At 40.1% G+C, this 15,563-nt stretch overlaps 1 protein-coding gene across 6 annotated transcripts in view; it reads right to left on the reverse strand.

The window, feature by feature from the left end:
- The window catches only part of DCLK1 (doublecortin like kinase 1), a 755,703-nt gene that overhangs the window by 71,576 nt on the left and 668,564 nt on the right, over positions 1-15,563 (reverse strand). For all 6 annotated transcript variants that reach the window (XM_029602700.1, XM_029602699.1, XM_029602702.1 and 3 more), the window contains 4 exons: positions 7,142-7,275; positions 4,869-4,946; positions 4,352-4,448; positions 2,353-2,433 (listed from right to left, as the gene is read on the reverse strand). In XM_029602700.1, the coding sequence (XP_029458560.1) occupies positions 2,353-2,433; positions 4,352-4,448; positions 4,869-4,946; positions 7,142-7,275 (390 nt within the window). The remainder of the gene's footprint in view (positions 1-2,352; positions 2,434-4,351; positions 4,449-4,868; positions 4,947-7,141; positions 7,276-15,563) is intronic.

A 15,563-nucleotide genomic window follows, 5' to 3' on the forward strand; every position in this document is an offset into this window, starting at 1 on the left:
TTTTTTTATAAAAATGTAACAAATTCTGCTCATTCCTCTCTATAGAGGACTACAATTCTTGCCATCCTTGATTTTTCTTCCCTTCTTTTTTCTTCTTTAATGCAGGAATTAACAATTGTTTGAAGCCTGCAGAATGCTGTGAAGTTGAATCTTTGCCTAGATATGGACCAATACAGAAAACCTCGCGGGACAGCCAGTGAGCGCCCGCTCTCCCGACGCGCGCCCAGGCCACTCTCCTGAGCGTGCGACTCAAGAAGCCAAGGTATGCAAATTAGGGCCTGCGGTAAAAAGGAGGCAATAGGGACACTAGCGCTTCCCTAGCATCTCCTTTTGACAGAAGCGGTGGCTGTCAGCGGGTTTGACAGCCGACGCTTAATTTTACTGGCATCGGTTGTCGAACCCACTGACAGCCACGGGTTCGGAAAACGGACGCCGGTAAAATTGAGCATCCGGTTTCCAACCTGCGAGCCACAGGCTGATTTTTTTTTTTTTTTTTTTAATCTTTGGGGCCTCCGACTTAATATCGCTATGATATTAAGTCAGAGGGTGTACAGAAAAGCAGTTTTTTCTGCTTTTCTGTACACTTTCCCTGTGCCGGCCAAAATTAACTTCTGCCTTTGGGCAGGCGTTAATTTCTGAAAGTAAAATGTGCGGCTTCGCTGCACATTTTACTTTCTGTATCGCACAGGAATAACTAATAGGCCCATCAACATGCATTTGCAAGTTACGGGCGCTATTAGTTTCGGGGGGATTGGCCGCGCGTTTTCCACGCGCTAGTACCCCTTCTGGTATGTTTCAGACCGAAGTCCTGCTTCAGGGGAACTGCTCCGGTAATCCAATCCAGAAATATATATCAATCCGTCATTACGCTGCTTGTTCCATCAGCATCTCAAAGCGGCTAATCCCGTGCAAATATTTTCTTCAAGCGGTCTGAACTCAGACCATTGTTTAAACTATGCGTGTCTGAGTTCAGACCGCTTGAAGAAAATATTTGCACGGGATTAGCCGCTTTGAGATGCTGATGGAACGAGCAGCGTAATGACGGATTGATATATATTTCTGGATTGGATTACCGGAGCAGTTCCCCTGAAGCAGGACTTCGGTCCGAAACATGGCCATGTCGGGACTTTCGGGACTCTTTTTTGGCGATAAGTACTATAAAATATACTAAAATCTTTGAGATTGTGACCGAGTGAATTGCCTTGCTACATTCATTTGCATACTCATCAGCATTTTTGTGTTTTGAATTTTTATGAAAAATTAAAAATATATAAATAAGATGCATCAAATAGAAATGTTAGTAAAATAAAAAAAGTTAAGTGACCCTTTATCACAAACGGGTCTGTTTATAAATCCTGACTCGAGATTGAAAGGTCCAACAAAAATTCGGTAGTAGGGTGCTATATAAGTTATACCAGTATATTTTTGTTTTATATTTTGTTTTCATATATAAGCCATCATACAGGCATATGTTGTGGGGTAGAGATGTACATATTTTATAAAACTTGTGTATATTATACACATGGGTTATAAAATATTAGGGGTAAATTTTAAAAGGAGCTTGCCAATTTTAGAACAAGTGCGCACCGGCACGTGCATGTTATAAAATCTGATGGCCATGCACACATGCGCGCCAGATTTTAAAATACGCGTGCGCATTTGCGGGCAGTGCGCACAGGGGAGGGGGGAAATTTTCCTTAATACGTTTGGTGACACAATTGGGCCTCCCCCAGTTCCCTAATCCCCTGCCTAACCTTCCTTCCCCTTCCCCTCCCCATCACGACTCCTCACCTACCTAGCTTCCACAATTTTTTTTGTTTTTCTACTTACCGTTCCTTTGGAGCAGAAGGAAGTTACGAGCGCCGACAATGGTGCTAACCTGGCCCCCCCCCCCCGAGATGCCCGACACTTCACGTGGCTGGGCCCATTTTAAAATCTGTGCGGCACGCGCAAGGCCCAGCCATGCACATAAATCCCGTATTTGACGCGCACGGGCCATTTAAAATTTGGGCATTAATGTAGACTTGCTAGCAGCCATATATGCATGTATATGCCACCATGTGCATTTGTTTGAAAATTATCCTCTTAGGATGCAATCAGGCCTTCAGGTTTTTTTAAATTTTGTTTTTAAAATTTAAGAGATTACTTTTGACCAAATGTGGACAGTGTCTCTAGCTAGGTTCTTATTTAAAAAAAACAGATAAGTTGATTTCTTGGTTTCTCTTCTTTTTGATGGTTTTATGCCTATATGAAGAGTATCTCTCACATGATGTAAACTAAAACTCTTGGCATAAACATGTGAAATGTTACACAATGTGAGGACTCCAAGCAGTATCTTCAATGTTTACTTACATTAACCCAAGGGTGTTCAAGAACTTGCAAGGCTGAGAATCGCTGGTCAACATCTACCTGGAGCATCATTGTGATAAGTTCCTGTAAAGTGAAAAAGTTGGACATAATTTAGTTTGGATAAAGTTTTCATCATTGGAGACAAAAAGAAAATCAAAGGAAGAAGAAGAGGACATCTCCACATCATGTCTTCCCACTTATTCTGATTTGGCCTATCAAGATGATTTGGAATAAGTGGCAATGCAGAGATGAAAGGCAAGAGTTTAGAATTGCACCACAATACTACTATTTTACCCTTAAGGATCCCTTGACAATATTATGAGAGAAGCTACTTGTACAGTATACATTATGTAAATTGTAATTAATAAGAAGATAAGTTTTATTTACTTCTTGTCATCAGTTATTAAGTTTAATAATACATTATGCAATGTCCAAAAAAAAATAAATAATTTTTCTAAATATTCATAATCAGAGTAAATCTAAATTTCTATATCCAGAGTTAGAAGTGGCTTCTTGGTTATATTCCCCACAACAATAAAAAGGGGCAATCATGATCATTTATCTTCCTTTTCCTTGTGCAACTGCTGAAACACCTAAAATAATGTCATCTAATCGTACTGCTTTCACAGGACAAAGTCTAGATTTGTACAGAAAATCCTTTGAAAGATAAAACTATCCCAGTGTTTTATGTTTTGTTTACTTTGATCTTCTTTTAGCTAGCTTAATTCTTTTATCATTTTTAATGAAGATGTACATGTTTTATGGTTATGATGTGCCACACTTCAAAAAGCTATTTGTTTATAATAATGCTGCATTAGCAAAGATCTGCAAATGGAAGCAACACAAATGCAGTAGAGACAGGGCCGGATTTATTCATAGGCAACAACACAGGCAACTGCGTAGGGTGTTATATGTTGAAGGCCCCAAATACCTAAACTGAAGAGAAGCCTGCTGCAGCTTCCTTTAGAGTGATGTGCTGGTGCTTCCAATATCAAGGGTTCCCCCTGAAAGGTTTGTTGGTATCCTGTTTGGGCAAAAGGTGCTATTTGAATGCTAAATATTATTATTGCTAATATTGCTGTTAGCTTTAAGAATGTTATCAAAGAATTCAATCCACATTGTCTATCTAGCCATTCTTTTGATAATACAGAGGTTGTGATTACCTTAGAGTAACCTATGAAAGAAGATAGGGGCAATCTCTGAAAGGGATTAGAGGCAGTAGTTGAAAAGGGGAGTAAAATGGTGAAAAAAAGAAAAAGGATGCCTAACAATTTTCTATTTTCTTACAAATAAATATTTAAAGGTGAATTTTAAAAGAGATGCATAGAGACAAAATAGCAGATGCCTGCACAAGTAGCGCTTATTTGCATTAGAACTATTTTATAAAAATTGCAAATATGTGCACAAGTATCAGTGCACAAATAACTTTGGGGCCGATGCAATACAGTGCGCTCAGCCAAGCGCACTGTTTAACCCACATTCGGATGCGGGATAAATAGGCGCTAATCCATCCCCTAATGCAATAGGGGAATTAGTGCCTATTTAACGCGTGCCCGACGTGGAGTGAATAAGATAGCGCTCATCACATACAAATGCATTTGAATGAGCCTATTACTCATTCACTCCGAATGCAAAAAGATAAATGTGCGTCTCAGGCAGGCGTTAATATCTGAGCGCATTGAAAAGAAGTACAGAAAAGCAGAAAAAACTGCTTTTCTGTACTTCTTTTTTAAAGTAAAAAAAAAAACAAACTCAGCAGACCACAGAGTTATGAAGACCGATGCCGGTAAACTCGGCGTTAGTTTTCATAACCGGCCGTCTGCCAGTAATGAAAATGGCTGCCGATAACTCGGTGGCCATTTTTATTACTGGCAGACAGGCTATTTTGCCACAAATCCTGTGGCAAAAAAGCTAATAGTAAATGTCTCCACTGTGAACCTATTGCATCAGACTCCCATGGAAAAATCAAAGCAAACCACCAAAAGTAATGTTATATATTTACCTTTGCAGAGTCAGACACATTGTCCCAGTATGGAGATGGAAAATCTATCTGGCCCATTAAAATCTGATCAAAAAGCACCTCCTGGTCATCTCCACTTCTGCAAAAGTATCAATAAAGCCATATAAAATACAGATCTTAATCTACATAAAAAAAAGTCTGCAGAGTGCAAATACCTTGAGGTTGCTACTAAAAAGCATAAATGCTTATAGAAAAATTTAAAAAAAGAGAAAAACTCAGTGAATGCTAATGCCACAAAAGTATAGAATAGCAAAAATCATTTTTAACTATGATGCTTTTGCCGAAAAGGCAAATACTTCTTTTAGTTTATATTTTTAATAGAAAAATAATAGAAATAAGCTTTGTTGTTGTTGTTTAGCAATTGTGTAACAGACATGGTAAAAACAGTCAGTATAACAAGCACAGCTGGTTATCACCAGCAGGTTTCTTGTAAGTGAAGTGGAGCATTCACAGAACAGAGCTGCATTGTTAAGGTTGAAGGGAAGGGCAGGGCACACACCCGCGGAACGGAGGAAAGCCGCAGAGCAGGATGTAAGTAATCACACCAGCCGCCCAGATGTCCACCTTCAGGCCATATCTGGAAGAGTACAACAAAACGTGTGAAGGCAGACGTTTTTGGAAGGACTGCACATGACAAAACTGTTGGGAATAACAGCGTTCAGAATCCTTCTATAAATGCATTTATTTTCTTTATTATTTAGACTTGATTATTCGCTTTACAGTTTATCCGTGCAAGTTCATCATTAAACAATCCTCTGAGGTGTTTTTGTTTTTTTTTTCTATATTCTTACATCAGGCCACGCAGGACAGAATTTTTAAAAAATACAAATTGTGAAACAACTATGAAAATTGATATAAAAATGCAACATACAGAACAACATTATTTACAAAAATAAGATTTCAGCAGACTGTTCAGTTTGATTCTCAGCAATCTGACAGGAACACAGGGTAATAATCGCCAAGAATGTCCTGTTGTAATGAATTGACTGTTTGGAATGCTCTTATCAATGGCTTCCTTTTGACTAAATATGCCAAAAACATCCTCTGGAAAGAAAAACAAAAACCTCTCATTATAGAATCTAATAATTTCCAATGAATAGGTCATTTATTTTCAATTAATGTCCTGTCTAGGTTAAAGTTCTTGGGTTTGCTCTTGGGGCTTTAGCAATTCTAGGCAAGGCATAAACTGACAGCAAATTAATACCTTGCTTATTGAGGGACAGTGGCTTGATAAAATACCTAGATAGGCATTATTGCAACCATAATTCACCCCCAACAATCTCCCAAAACAAAACATTGTAATTTTCCATCAGTTGAAAAGAATGATAGAAAGATATTTATAGTACTAATCTTTCCAGAACACAAGGTCCAGCACTGTCACCAAACAGAAAATGGCAGACCATTGCAAAGATTCTATTTGTGGCCATGCTAATACTTTGCATTTTATAGTGTCAGTATGACTAGTAGTTAATTCATCTTTGCTATCTTCAGATGTTTCAACAAAGTAGTAGAATGTATGTTTTCCCTAACTGGTTAAAAAAAATAAATCTGATTTAGGCTTTTCAGTGAAGATGAAATGAAATTTATAAAAGTATAATTGCCCACAGATTACTCCAGCTCTTTGTGTTGAAAGAATCTTACATTTGTACCTCCCCTCGACACGTGCTTTCTACAGTGGATAAATTTTAGTTATTACATTTATTTTCTGCCCACAGCTCTGGAAACATTAAAATACAGTACCACACTACTTTATCCTACAGTGGATAAACAAATCCTAAGAAGCAATCAGGCTGATGCATTACTGTGTGCTGCGGACAGTGCATGACTCAATATGCGATTGGACACGCGTTTTAGATGTGCAAAACGGGGGTTAGCGCATCCAAAACACGTGTCCAATTGAGAACATAGCTAATAGTGCTCATCACATGCAAAGTTCATGTAAATGAGGCTATCAGCTAATTTCCATGATGCAAAAGAATTCCCGCACGGTTAATGTGCCCATGCAACATGGCAAATTTTATGTCAGCCCAGGGCTGGCATAAAGGTCTGCTATGCTCAAGAGTGCATTGTTAAAACCCCAAATTCCTGCTTTCTGTGATTCTTCCTACAAGTATTGTCATGATACTAAGTAGGAGGGACAACAGAAAGCAGAATCATTAAAAAAAAAAAAAAATTCACAAAAAAAAAATTCTGGGTGCCCAATACACACCCACAATATACATCATCCAGGCCATGTATATTGTGAGTGTTTATTGTGCTGGTAGCAGGAGAAAATGGATGCTCATATTGAATGTCTGCTTCCTAACCCACTGACAGCCACCTTTCCTGGGATCCCGATACTGAGGAGATGCTAGGATGCACAATTCCCGCTAGCACTTCCTTTTTACTGCAGCACTTAATTTTAATATAAAATCGGGCGCCTGGGAGAGGTGGATTGGCACCCGTTAAGGGAACGGGTGCTCAATCATAAATGCTGTTTAACGTGTGCCGATATTGCATCGGCCTGAAAGTGATTAGAAAGAAGCAAGAAACAACCTCACGAAAGATTGTTTTTATTACTTTTCTACCTAATGGACATAATGAGGTGAGCTTATGATTACAACATGTCAATGCCAGTTAATGGAGAATTTTGTTTAGGACTCTGGGTCCAGAAGTCAATAACATTAGTTAAGCCTTAATAGAGAAGTTGAGCAAAGTCTGAACAAAATAAGGACCCTGTGTGAAAAATGTATTCCTACAAGTAATTAAACCAGAAACAAAGAATTGTCTTACCCAGTTTCTGCAATTATTTCGGGAGCTACATATGTAGGAGTCCCACAGACAGTGTAAAGAGGACCATCCACTATTGTTGCCAGGCCAAAATCTCCTAGCTTCAAAGATTTGCTGCCATCCTGGTGTTCATAGACCTAAATGTAATAATACCACAATTCAATCATCAGATTGGACAGAAAAGAACTATAGATGTTTTGTGTTACCTGCCCAGCTCTGAGTGGCTCACAAATATACATTTACAATTGGCAGGACAACATAAACAGATCTTAACTCAAAGGTTTTCAAAAGCTTTTTAAATGATTTGGCACAATTTGTTAAATGCAAGTCAATTAGTAATGCATTCCATATCTTAAAAGCAGCCACAATGTCCTCTCACAAGTCTACGCAAGCTGAGCGCTCTGCACTGAGGGAACCTCCAGCAAGCCTCTCTGGGAAGATCTGAAGTCCCTTGAGGAATTATGAACCCGTAACATGGAATTCATCCATGGTAAAGCCTCTATGCTAGTCATATTAAAAGTTAAAACTATAAAAGTTATCTTGTAACAAACTCTCATCTTGACTGGGAGCCAATAATGAAATCAATTTCTGAAGATACTGGAATAACTTTATTTATACAGACTTTTCTGGTAAGTATTGTGTCCTTATAGATTGGCCTACAATGGACGCAGTACATGAAAATCTTTCTCATGCATATTCATAGTAGATATCTTGAAAACCGGGTCTGTTTATGGTACATGAGGACTGGAGTTCGTCATCACTAACTCAGAGCAAGCTGACACTTAGGAGTTAAAGTTTGGTGCCCAGTAAAGCATAGCACCGAGCAGTTCTATTGGTTCTGAGAGTTGAAACACTTGGCACCTGCTCAGATTTAATTTTAGGTCCAACTTCTTTATTAATCAAGTACTAGATTTTAGACACAGTGTAGACTGCACATATACTTTTATAGATATACAGATCTTATAGATACCAGTATACTTTAGGCTTTTGGGCACACACATTTTTACATTGGTTTTCACAGTAATGTTTGCTTATTTTCTATGATTTGCTTTTAGCTACATGACATCCACATTGGTGATACATATGCTGATTTTTTGGCTATTATTTTGGGGTGTCTAACAGAGTGATAGTCACACATGTGATAGAGAATGTCTGCACAATACAGCAATTAGAAGCAGTGAAGACAGACAAGAAATCCACCATTTTCAGAGGACACACATAGTAGTTTTTCTTATCAGTAATGTGGCAATATTTCAGGAGAGTTAGTAGACTAAGAGATCCCCACAGTGCATGTGCCATTCCAAAAGGCATATAACCCTGACACACATGAGGATGGGTGGACTTCTGCCTAAGAGCTATACTGAAAGAGATTAGCAAGACCAAACTAGGCAAAGCCAAAGGGTCCCCCTGCACAATCCAGCATTCCCAAAGAGTATCTGCTTAGGTGAAATCATCTAAGGAGTTTTAGAAAGTGTTCTCTCAGGAAAGTGCAGTTTATCACTAGGCCTTTGTATATAATTATTTCCCTATTAGTTGAGGAAGATATTTACCTGACTTATTGCACTAATATATATCTAATTCCTGTTTTTGTTTGTGATTGTCAGGTGTTCTCATAAGTACTTGTCTTGTGTATGAAAAGTATGTATTATACAGACAAATCTAGGTTTACATATTTTCATGCAAGAGGTGTCATTATTTTTTTTATTGTGTTTGTATGATCCAGAATAGAAGGCAAAACTCCCATCCTTCCATCTACTACATTAGGCGCTCTGAAGATCTGGCTGTGCGGTGGGCAGTAAAGGCATGCAATCAATCAAGAATGTCAAGAGAGACATGATACGGCACAAAACACTGCCTAGCAGCTGCCAAATTATTTGATTCACCTTCACTCCAAGGAAAACATGGGTGATGCATTAGGAAAAAAAACCAAGAAAAAGATCAATAAAAGGCCAGTGATTTCATGAGGGTGAAGGGAGGCTTGCCTTTCTGGCAGGAGTTGGTATCCACTAAGTAGGCTCAGATTTCATATTAGACAGTGTGCCTAGCTGTCTAGAGCACCGGGCTGAAAGAGGCATACCTTGCTTTGTTTCAGCAGTGCTTTCATTTTAAGTGTTGCACAGCCTGAGCAGCAGCATTCCATTGAACCTGACCACTTTAAGGTACAGGGGTGGGCCGGCAGTAAAAGGAGCACTGCCAGCCCACCCCGTCTGCTTTTAAGGGTGTGGAGCTGATGGGACTTTGTTGCTCAAGCTGATTGGTGCTAAAGAGAGGGCCATGCTGTAGAGGGGGTGCTCTTTTCACCTGGAATTTCCTCCTTGAGGACAGGGAGCCAGGGGATCCTCAACCTCCCCCAAGTTTAGGGGTGTCAAAGGAGTAAATTCTGATCCTGTTGCTAGTTATGCAGAAGAATGGGTAGATCTCTCACAGACTGGAGCAGATACATTTAACATGGCTTTTACAGGAGGCAATTAATGAATCATTTATTTGGGGAAATTCAGAGTCACCCCTGAATAAAGGGTTTTCTTTTATAAAACCATAGGTCCTATACAACAGAGGTGGACTGGATCCCTCGTAAAATATTATTGAGATTCAGTGGTGCATGTTGGAAGATCAAGCAGGTCTAGCACACCAGGTCAGATGGATGACTGGGCAATGCACTGTAGTTCGACAAGACTGACTGGGTCCTGAGCAGCAGGCTGTGCCAAAGCCAAGCAGTGTGAAAAGTAAGCTGACAGTTCCAGAAAAAATGGACTCTGATGATCTGCTGGATTTTATCTCAAATGTATTATTTATTTAAATTATTTATAGCTCACCCTTTCAAATAGTTCAGGGCAGGTTAAAAGAAAACACACATAATAGAAACATAATCAAAATATAATGGTAAAAAACAATGACAGATGATAAACAAAGTGATAAAAGGTGTAAAATAGTATCACTTGATTCGATACTGCAAAAAATGACTAAGCTGAATCTATGGAAATGGTAAAGGCTAATCTGGAATCTCAAATGCTTGCTTAAATAGGTACGTTTTCAGTAGACACGAATAATTTAGTATCTGTGATGTTATGAATTGTGAATTGCAAGGCGTTCCAATAAAGTGGTTCAGCTACGGAGAAGGTACGCTAGGGGAAGGAACATCTAGTAGAATTTGATTGGCAGAGTGAAAGTTTCAATTGGTGTATGTATTTTTAATACAGAAAAATCCAGGTTGATTTCTCATTATTCACGAGGTTGTATATTGTGACAGCCAGTTTGTAGCATACTCGCCAGTGGATAGAAAAAGCTAGTGGAGGGAAAGCAAAACTGGAGTAATGTGCTCACAAAGTTTAGTACCTGTAAGAAGATGTGCTGTGGTATTCTGAATTACCAGAGCGGACCTTAGGGCATAGGCTGGAAGCCCAATGTATAAAATATTGCAGTAATCTAAGGAAGAGAAAATTAGGGATTATAAAATTGTGTAAAAGTCATCAAGGTTAAGAAATGAACAAAGGTGGAGTAAAATACTAGCTTCATGAAAGAGATTTTGTTAATTGATTTAATGTGAGGATGCATGGAAAGAGATGAATCAAGAGTGATGTCCAGACTCTGGACCTGGTTGGACATCTTAATATTGCATCTATCAAACATGAGACATGAGGGAACTTCAGTAATAGAATGGTGTAAGAGTATTAAAGTTTCAGTTTTATCATTGTTTAATGTTAATCTATTGTATTTCAACCAGACACAGATGAGAAAAAGCACAAGAATGCAAATCGAGCAGTGAGGGACCATGTTGATTTGAGAAGAAAGAAAAAATTGAACACCATCTGCATATAATTTGTAATACACTCCCAGACTGGATAACAGATGGCATAGAGGAGTGAGATATACATTAAAAAGCACAGAGGATAAGATAGAGCCTCGGGGTACACCGGTTGCAATTGGAAACCATGTTGACATTTTTTTATTGATACATGCTTGTTGATTACTATAAAAAGATATAACCTGAACGAAGTCATGACTGTTCCAGTAATACAAAGTGAGGAAAACCTACTAAGTAGGATTTCATGATGTATGGAGTCAAATGTGGCTGCAGTATTAAGAGAGATTTGCATAAATTTGGTACCTGAATCAAATCCTCTACGGATGGTATCAGCAGAGGAGAGTAGAAAAGTCTTGATATTATAATGCTGCCTGAAACCAAATTAATATTGGTCAAAGATGTCATATGTACCGAAAAAGTCAGAAAGCTAATGAACTACTACTGACTCATTTAATTTGGATAGGAACAGAAGAGACAAGATGGGATGAACATTTGCAAAAGACAGGGGGGGTCAGCTGATTTATTTTTAATTGGTTTAACAGAGGTTTATATTAGGACTGAGAGAATAATCCCACTAGTCAGAGAGGAACTGATGAGAATGGTCAGAAATGGGGCAATTTCATTACATGTAACTTTTAGCAAAGCAGTTGAACAAGGGACAAGAGGAAGGTTGAACTGTTAATTTTCCATAAGATCTGACAAATATCCAATTCAGAAACTGTGATAAATGAGTCCAATCTTGTCTCTCCTGTATAAACATTGTCAATTGGGAGAGTAACAGTATCAGGAAATTGAGAGCAGAGAGTAGTGATATTGTTGGAAAAGATCAGGGCCAATGATTGAAGCAAAGTGGCTTCTGGTGGGCTGTGGATAGATGTGTGAACAGGTGAGAGGGTCTGTCAGATGACGGACAGTATAAAACGTCCATGAGGATTGTTTAAAGACAAAGAAATATGATGATAGTAATCTACCTTTTTGCAGAATTAATGGCCACCTGATAAGTAGACAGTTAATTTTTGTAAGCAAGTATGTTGCCCCATCAAGTTTCTAACTAAAGGACAGAATGTTTTAGCTCCTGTAGGGAGATAGTGACAATGCTTAATGATTTTTTTTTTTTTTGAAAGGTGCCAATTCATTGTTTTCAGCAGCATTGGAATTGTTCCAAAGGTCTATTAAAGAGGATATAGTAGAATCTGTAGTAATTTGTAGTAGAGGCATAAACTTGTTTTAAAAATCATTTTAGTCAAAGTGGTCTCGCTTCCAAGGACAGCTGGTGATGATTTGCAGATGGCACTACTACAGGAAAAATCTGCCAGTGTATAAGATAATGATCTGACCAAGGAACTGTTCGAGTCAGAAGGTTTTGAGGGTTATGGGAAAAGGAGGAGGAATTAACATGAGGTCAAGAGTATGAACAGCACAATGAGTAGGAAGAATGCGCTGCTTCTAGCCACAAGCAGACCATTTCCAAGAAAGAATCAGTAGTGGCATGTAGAGGCACTTGGTCCACATGGAAACTGAAGTCACCAAGGAGAATAGTATTAGAGAGGTTGATTTTAATGCTGGACCAGTAATTCCACAACAGGAAATAAATTATGATGAAAAAGACCAGGAGGTCAGTAAAACACATACATGTTATAGAATTTGTCAGATACTAGGAGAATCTTGAAAGAGGGGGCAGCAATGTCAATTTTAACAAAACTGAAAGAGTTTTTAAAAAAGAGTTGACACCACCACCCCTTCAATATTCTCTGGATTGAAAATTCTATGAGTAATTGGATGGACAACATTGATTTAACACTGGAGTGTCTTGGTTAGAGAGCCAAGTTTCAGTTACAGCAAAACAATCAGGCTTAAAAGTGGACAGTAAATAGCAGATTTTTGGTTAAGAGTGTCATGGTTAAGCAGTGTTTGGGTGGATTCTTGGGTAATGTGGCAGATGACCACGCCCACGGGGAGGAGCCCCGTCAGGCACCACATCACTGGGCTAAACACAGATGCACAAACACAGAGTTTAGTTCTTTTACTAAACAGCTTGTAGCATACCACCAGAGGTGGCAGTAGTAAGGTAGTCTGGAAGTAGCAGTCTCAGGACCCTCGGCAGAGGGGACCCTTCTCACCCTGTTGGTATAGGGGAATTCCGGTGCAGGTTTCCCAGTAAGGTAGCACTGTGGATGAAATAGACTGAGAGTTAGACTCACTAGATGGTTGCTGTTGGTATGCGATTCCACCAGGTTGAAGAAGTTAGGTAGCGGCACCTAGGCAGGGAGAGCAGGCCCTCGAGGAGCGAGTACATGATCCCTGTAAGGCACCTGAAATAAATCAGAGGGCTCCCGAGGAGCAGGTACCCAGGTTAGCAATACCCCGAAGGGCAAAGAGAGAGCTTCCAGCGGCAGCACAGAAGCGGCAGAGTAGCTTAGAACTGGCCGAAACCAATCCTTTGCTAACTCAATGAGCTAGCAACTTAGTACAGGCTATATACCCGGATGGCGTGACGTCAGTAGAGGGGAACATCCTCGAGGTTCACGCCATTGCTGGAATAAAGACGGTGGCGAGCGCGCGCGTGGACCCTAGTAGGCCCTTGGGAGAAGCATGGCAGGAGGCAGCACCATAGCCGTTCCGGGGACGCTGGAAAGGTCAGCTTGTAGACACAGCGGCAGCCATTTTCCTAGGGATGCGGGAGGAGCTCTGAACAAGGTAAGGCACACAGAACACCCATTGCAGGAGTGGTGCTGCTTCATTCCATCTGCCCATCCTGCCTGTGCCAGACTCCCACCTCCATTGCGAAATGACTCCAACCCCTTCTGACATCATTGTGGGGCATCAAGGTTTAAGGCTGGATGCTGATACCAGAGGCACCCGCACAGGTGGGGCATGCATCTCAGTTGCACGCACTAAGGAGCACAACAAAGAAGCCTGCTCCTTTGTGTGCCCCTTCATTTGCATCCAGAGTTATACTGCGGATTTCTTACTTTTCTTTTTTTTTTTTTTACTCTTTTGTAGCTTGGATTAACCCTTTCTTAATGGCTGCCATCACAACCGTCATTGGACAAGGTGTTACAGCCCCACTGCGGTTAGACGGCTGTCTAGCACCAACGGATGCAACAAAGAGATTGAGCATTTATCAGAATGGACAACAAAGCAGTAGTAGACAGGATCTGAATGGGCTTACGGAGAACATGCAGTAGGGCAGAATGAGATGATCGGTTGATGCATTGCCAGTGAATGGCAGTGGGGCTGTAACACCTTGTCCAATGACGGTTGTGATGGCAGCCATTAAGAAAGGGTTAATCCAAACTACAAAAGAGTAAAAAAAAAAAAGAAAAGTAAGAAATCCGCAGTATAAATCTGGATGCAAATGAAGGGGCACACAAAGGAGCAGGCTTCTTTGTTGTGCTCCTTAGTGCGTGCAACTGAGATGCATGCCCCACCTGTGCGGGTGCCTCTGGTATCAGCATCCAGCCTTAAACCTTGATGCCCCACAATGATGTCAGAAGGGGTTGGAGTCATTTCGCAATGGAGGTGGGAGTCTGGCACAGGCAGGATGGGCAGATGGAATGAAGCAGCACCACTCCTGCAATGGGTGTCCAAAGGTGTCAAGTGAGAACCTGATAGTAGTAAGCAGCATTATGGGTCGAAATAGGGAGACGCGTTTTGGAGCTCTCCCTGCAGCTCCAATTACTCCATTGTCGTCGGGACAGATGGATGCTCATTTTCTCTGGGGTGCTTCATAGAGCTGTTTGGGAGTGCTGGAAGAGACTGTGTGCCTCCATCTCCCCCTGGCTCACTGGTGTCACTCATTCCAGCTACTACATCTCCTCAGGATCCTGCATTCAGCAGAGCTTCCACACTGCGGCAAGGAGGGTCGCTGGCTGTCGCTGATGACATTCAGCAACACCACTGAGTGCAGGGAATGCTACAGGAAGCACTGCTGTAGCATGACCAGCTGATTAGTCGGTTCAGAAATCATCACGGATCGGGGAGTTTCTCAGACACAGGGTGAAGATCTTGGAGGTGTTCCAGCTTTGTTTTCTTTGGCTGACCAAATTTCTTTTACAGCAACTCCAGATTTGTAGAGGACCTTCAAGCTAATGAGACCCATTGAATTCACATTAGAGTCTATTTGGAATGCTATTGAGAGGTTGGGGAATGTTGTGATTTCCTGACAGTTCCCATTAGTTGAGAAATGATGTGCTTTGGAAACTCATGGGGTTTTTTGTTTTTTTTTAAATTCTGTGGTTGAAAAGACATCACAAATTTCTGAATTACAAGTTAATGTGACTCATCTTAATTCTCTTCAGGAAGCTTTATTAGAGATAATACTTTTCTATCTAATAAAATGGAGAACCTTCATAAATGGATAAATCTGTATTTTATTAATTTTCCTTGCCTTCTGCTAAAGACTTGTTTAGAAAGTACTTGATGGAAGTTTTCCAGGTATCTGAATCTGTTTTACCATTTGTGGCAAAGATTTATTTCTCTGTTGAAAAGGGAGAGGACTAAGATGGGCTGCAAGAATTATCTTCTATTTTAGAGGCATCTTTGGATTTGACTTTATTACCAGAGTCATTGGACACTGTGACTGTTAAATCTTCTATTCTACTGGCCATGAAGCAGGTGTAA

The sequence above is a fragment of the Rhinatrema bivittatum genome, chromosome 5 (genome assembly GCF_901001135.1).
Source record: "Rhinatrema bivittatum chromosome 5, aRhiBiv1.1, whole genome shotgun sequence".
In the NCBI taxonomy this organism is placed as follows: Eukaryota; Metazoa; Chordata; class Amphibia; order Gymnophiona; family Rhinatrematidae; genus Rhinatrema; species Rhinatrema bivittatum.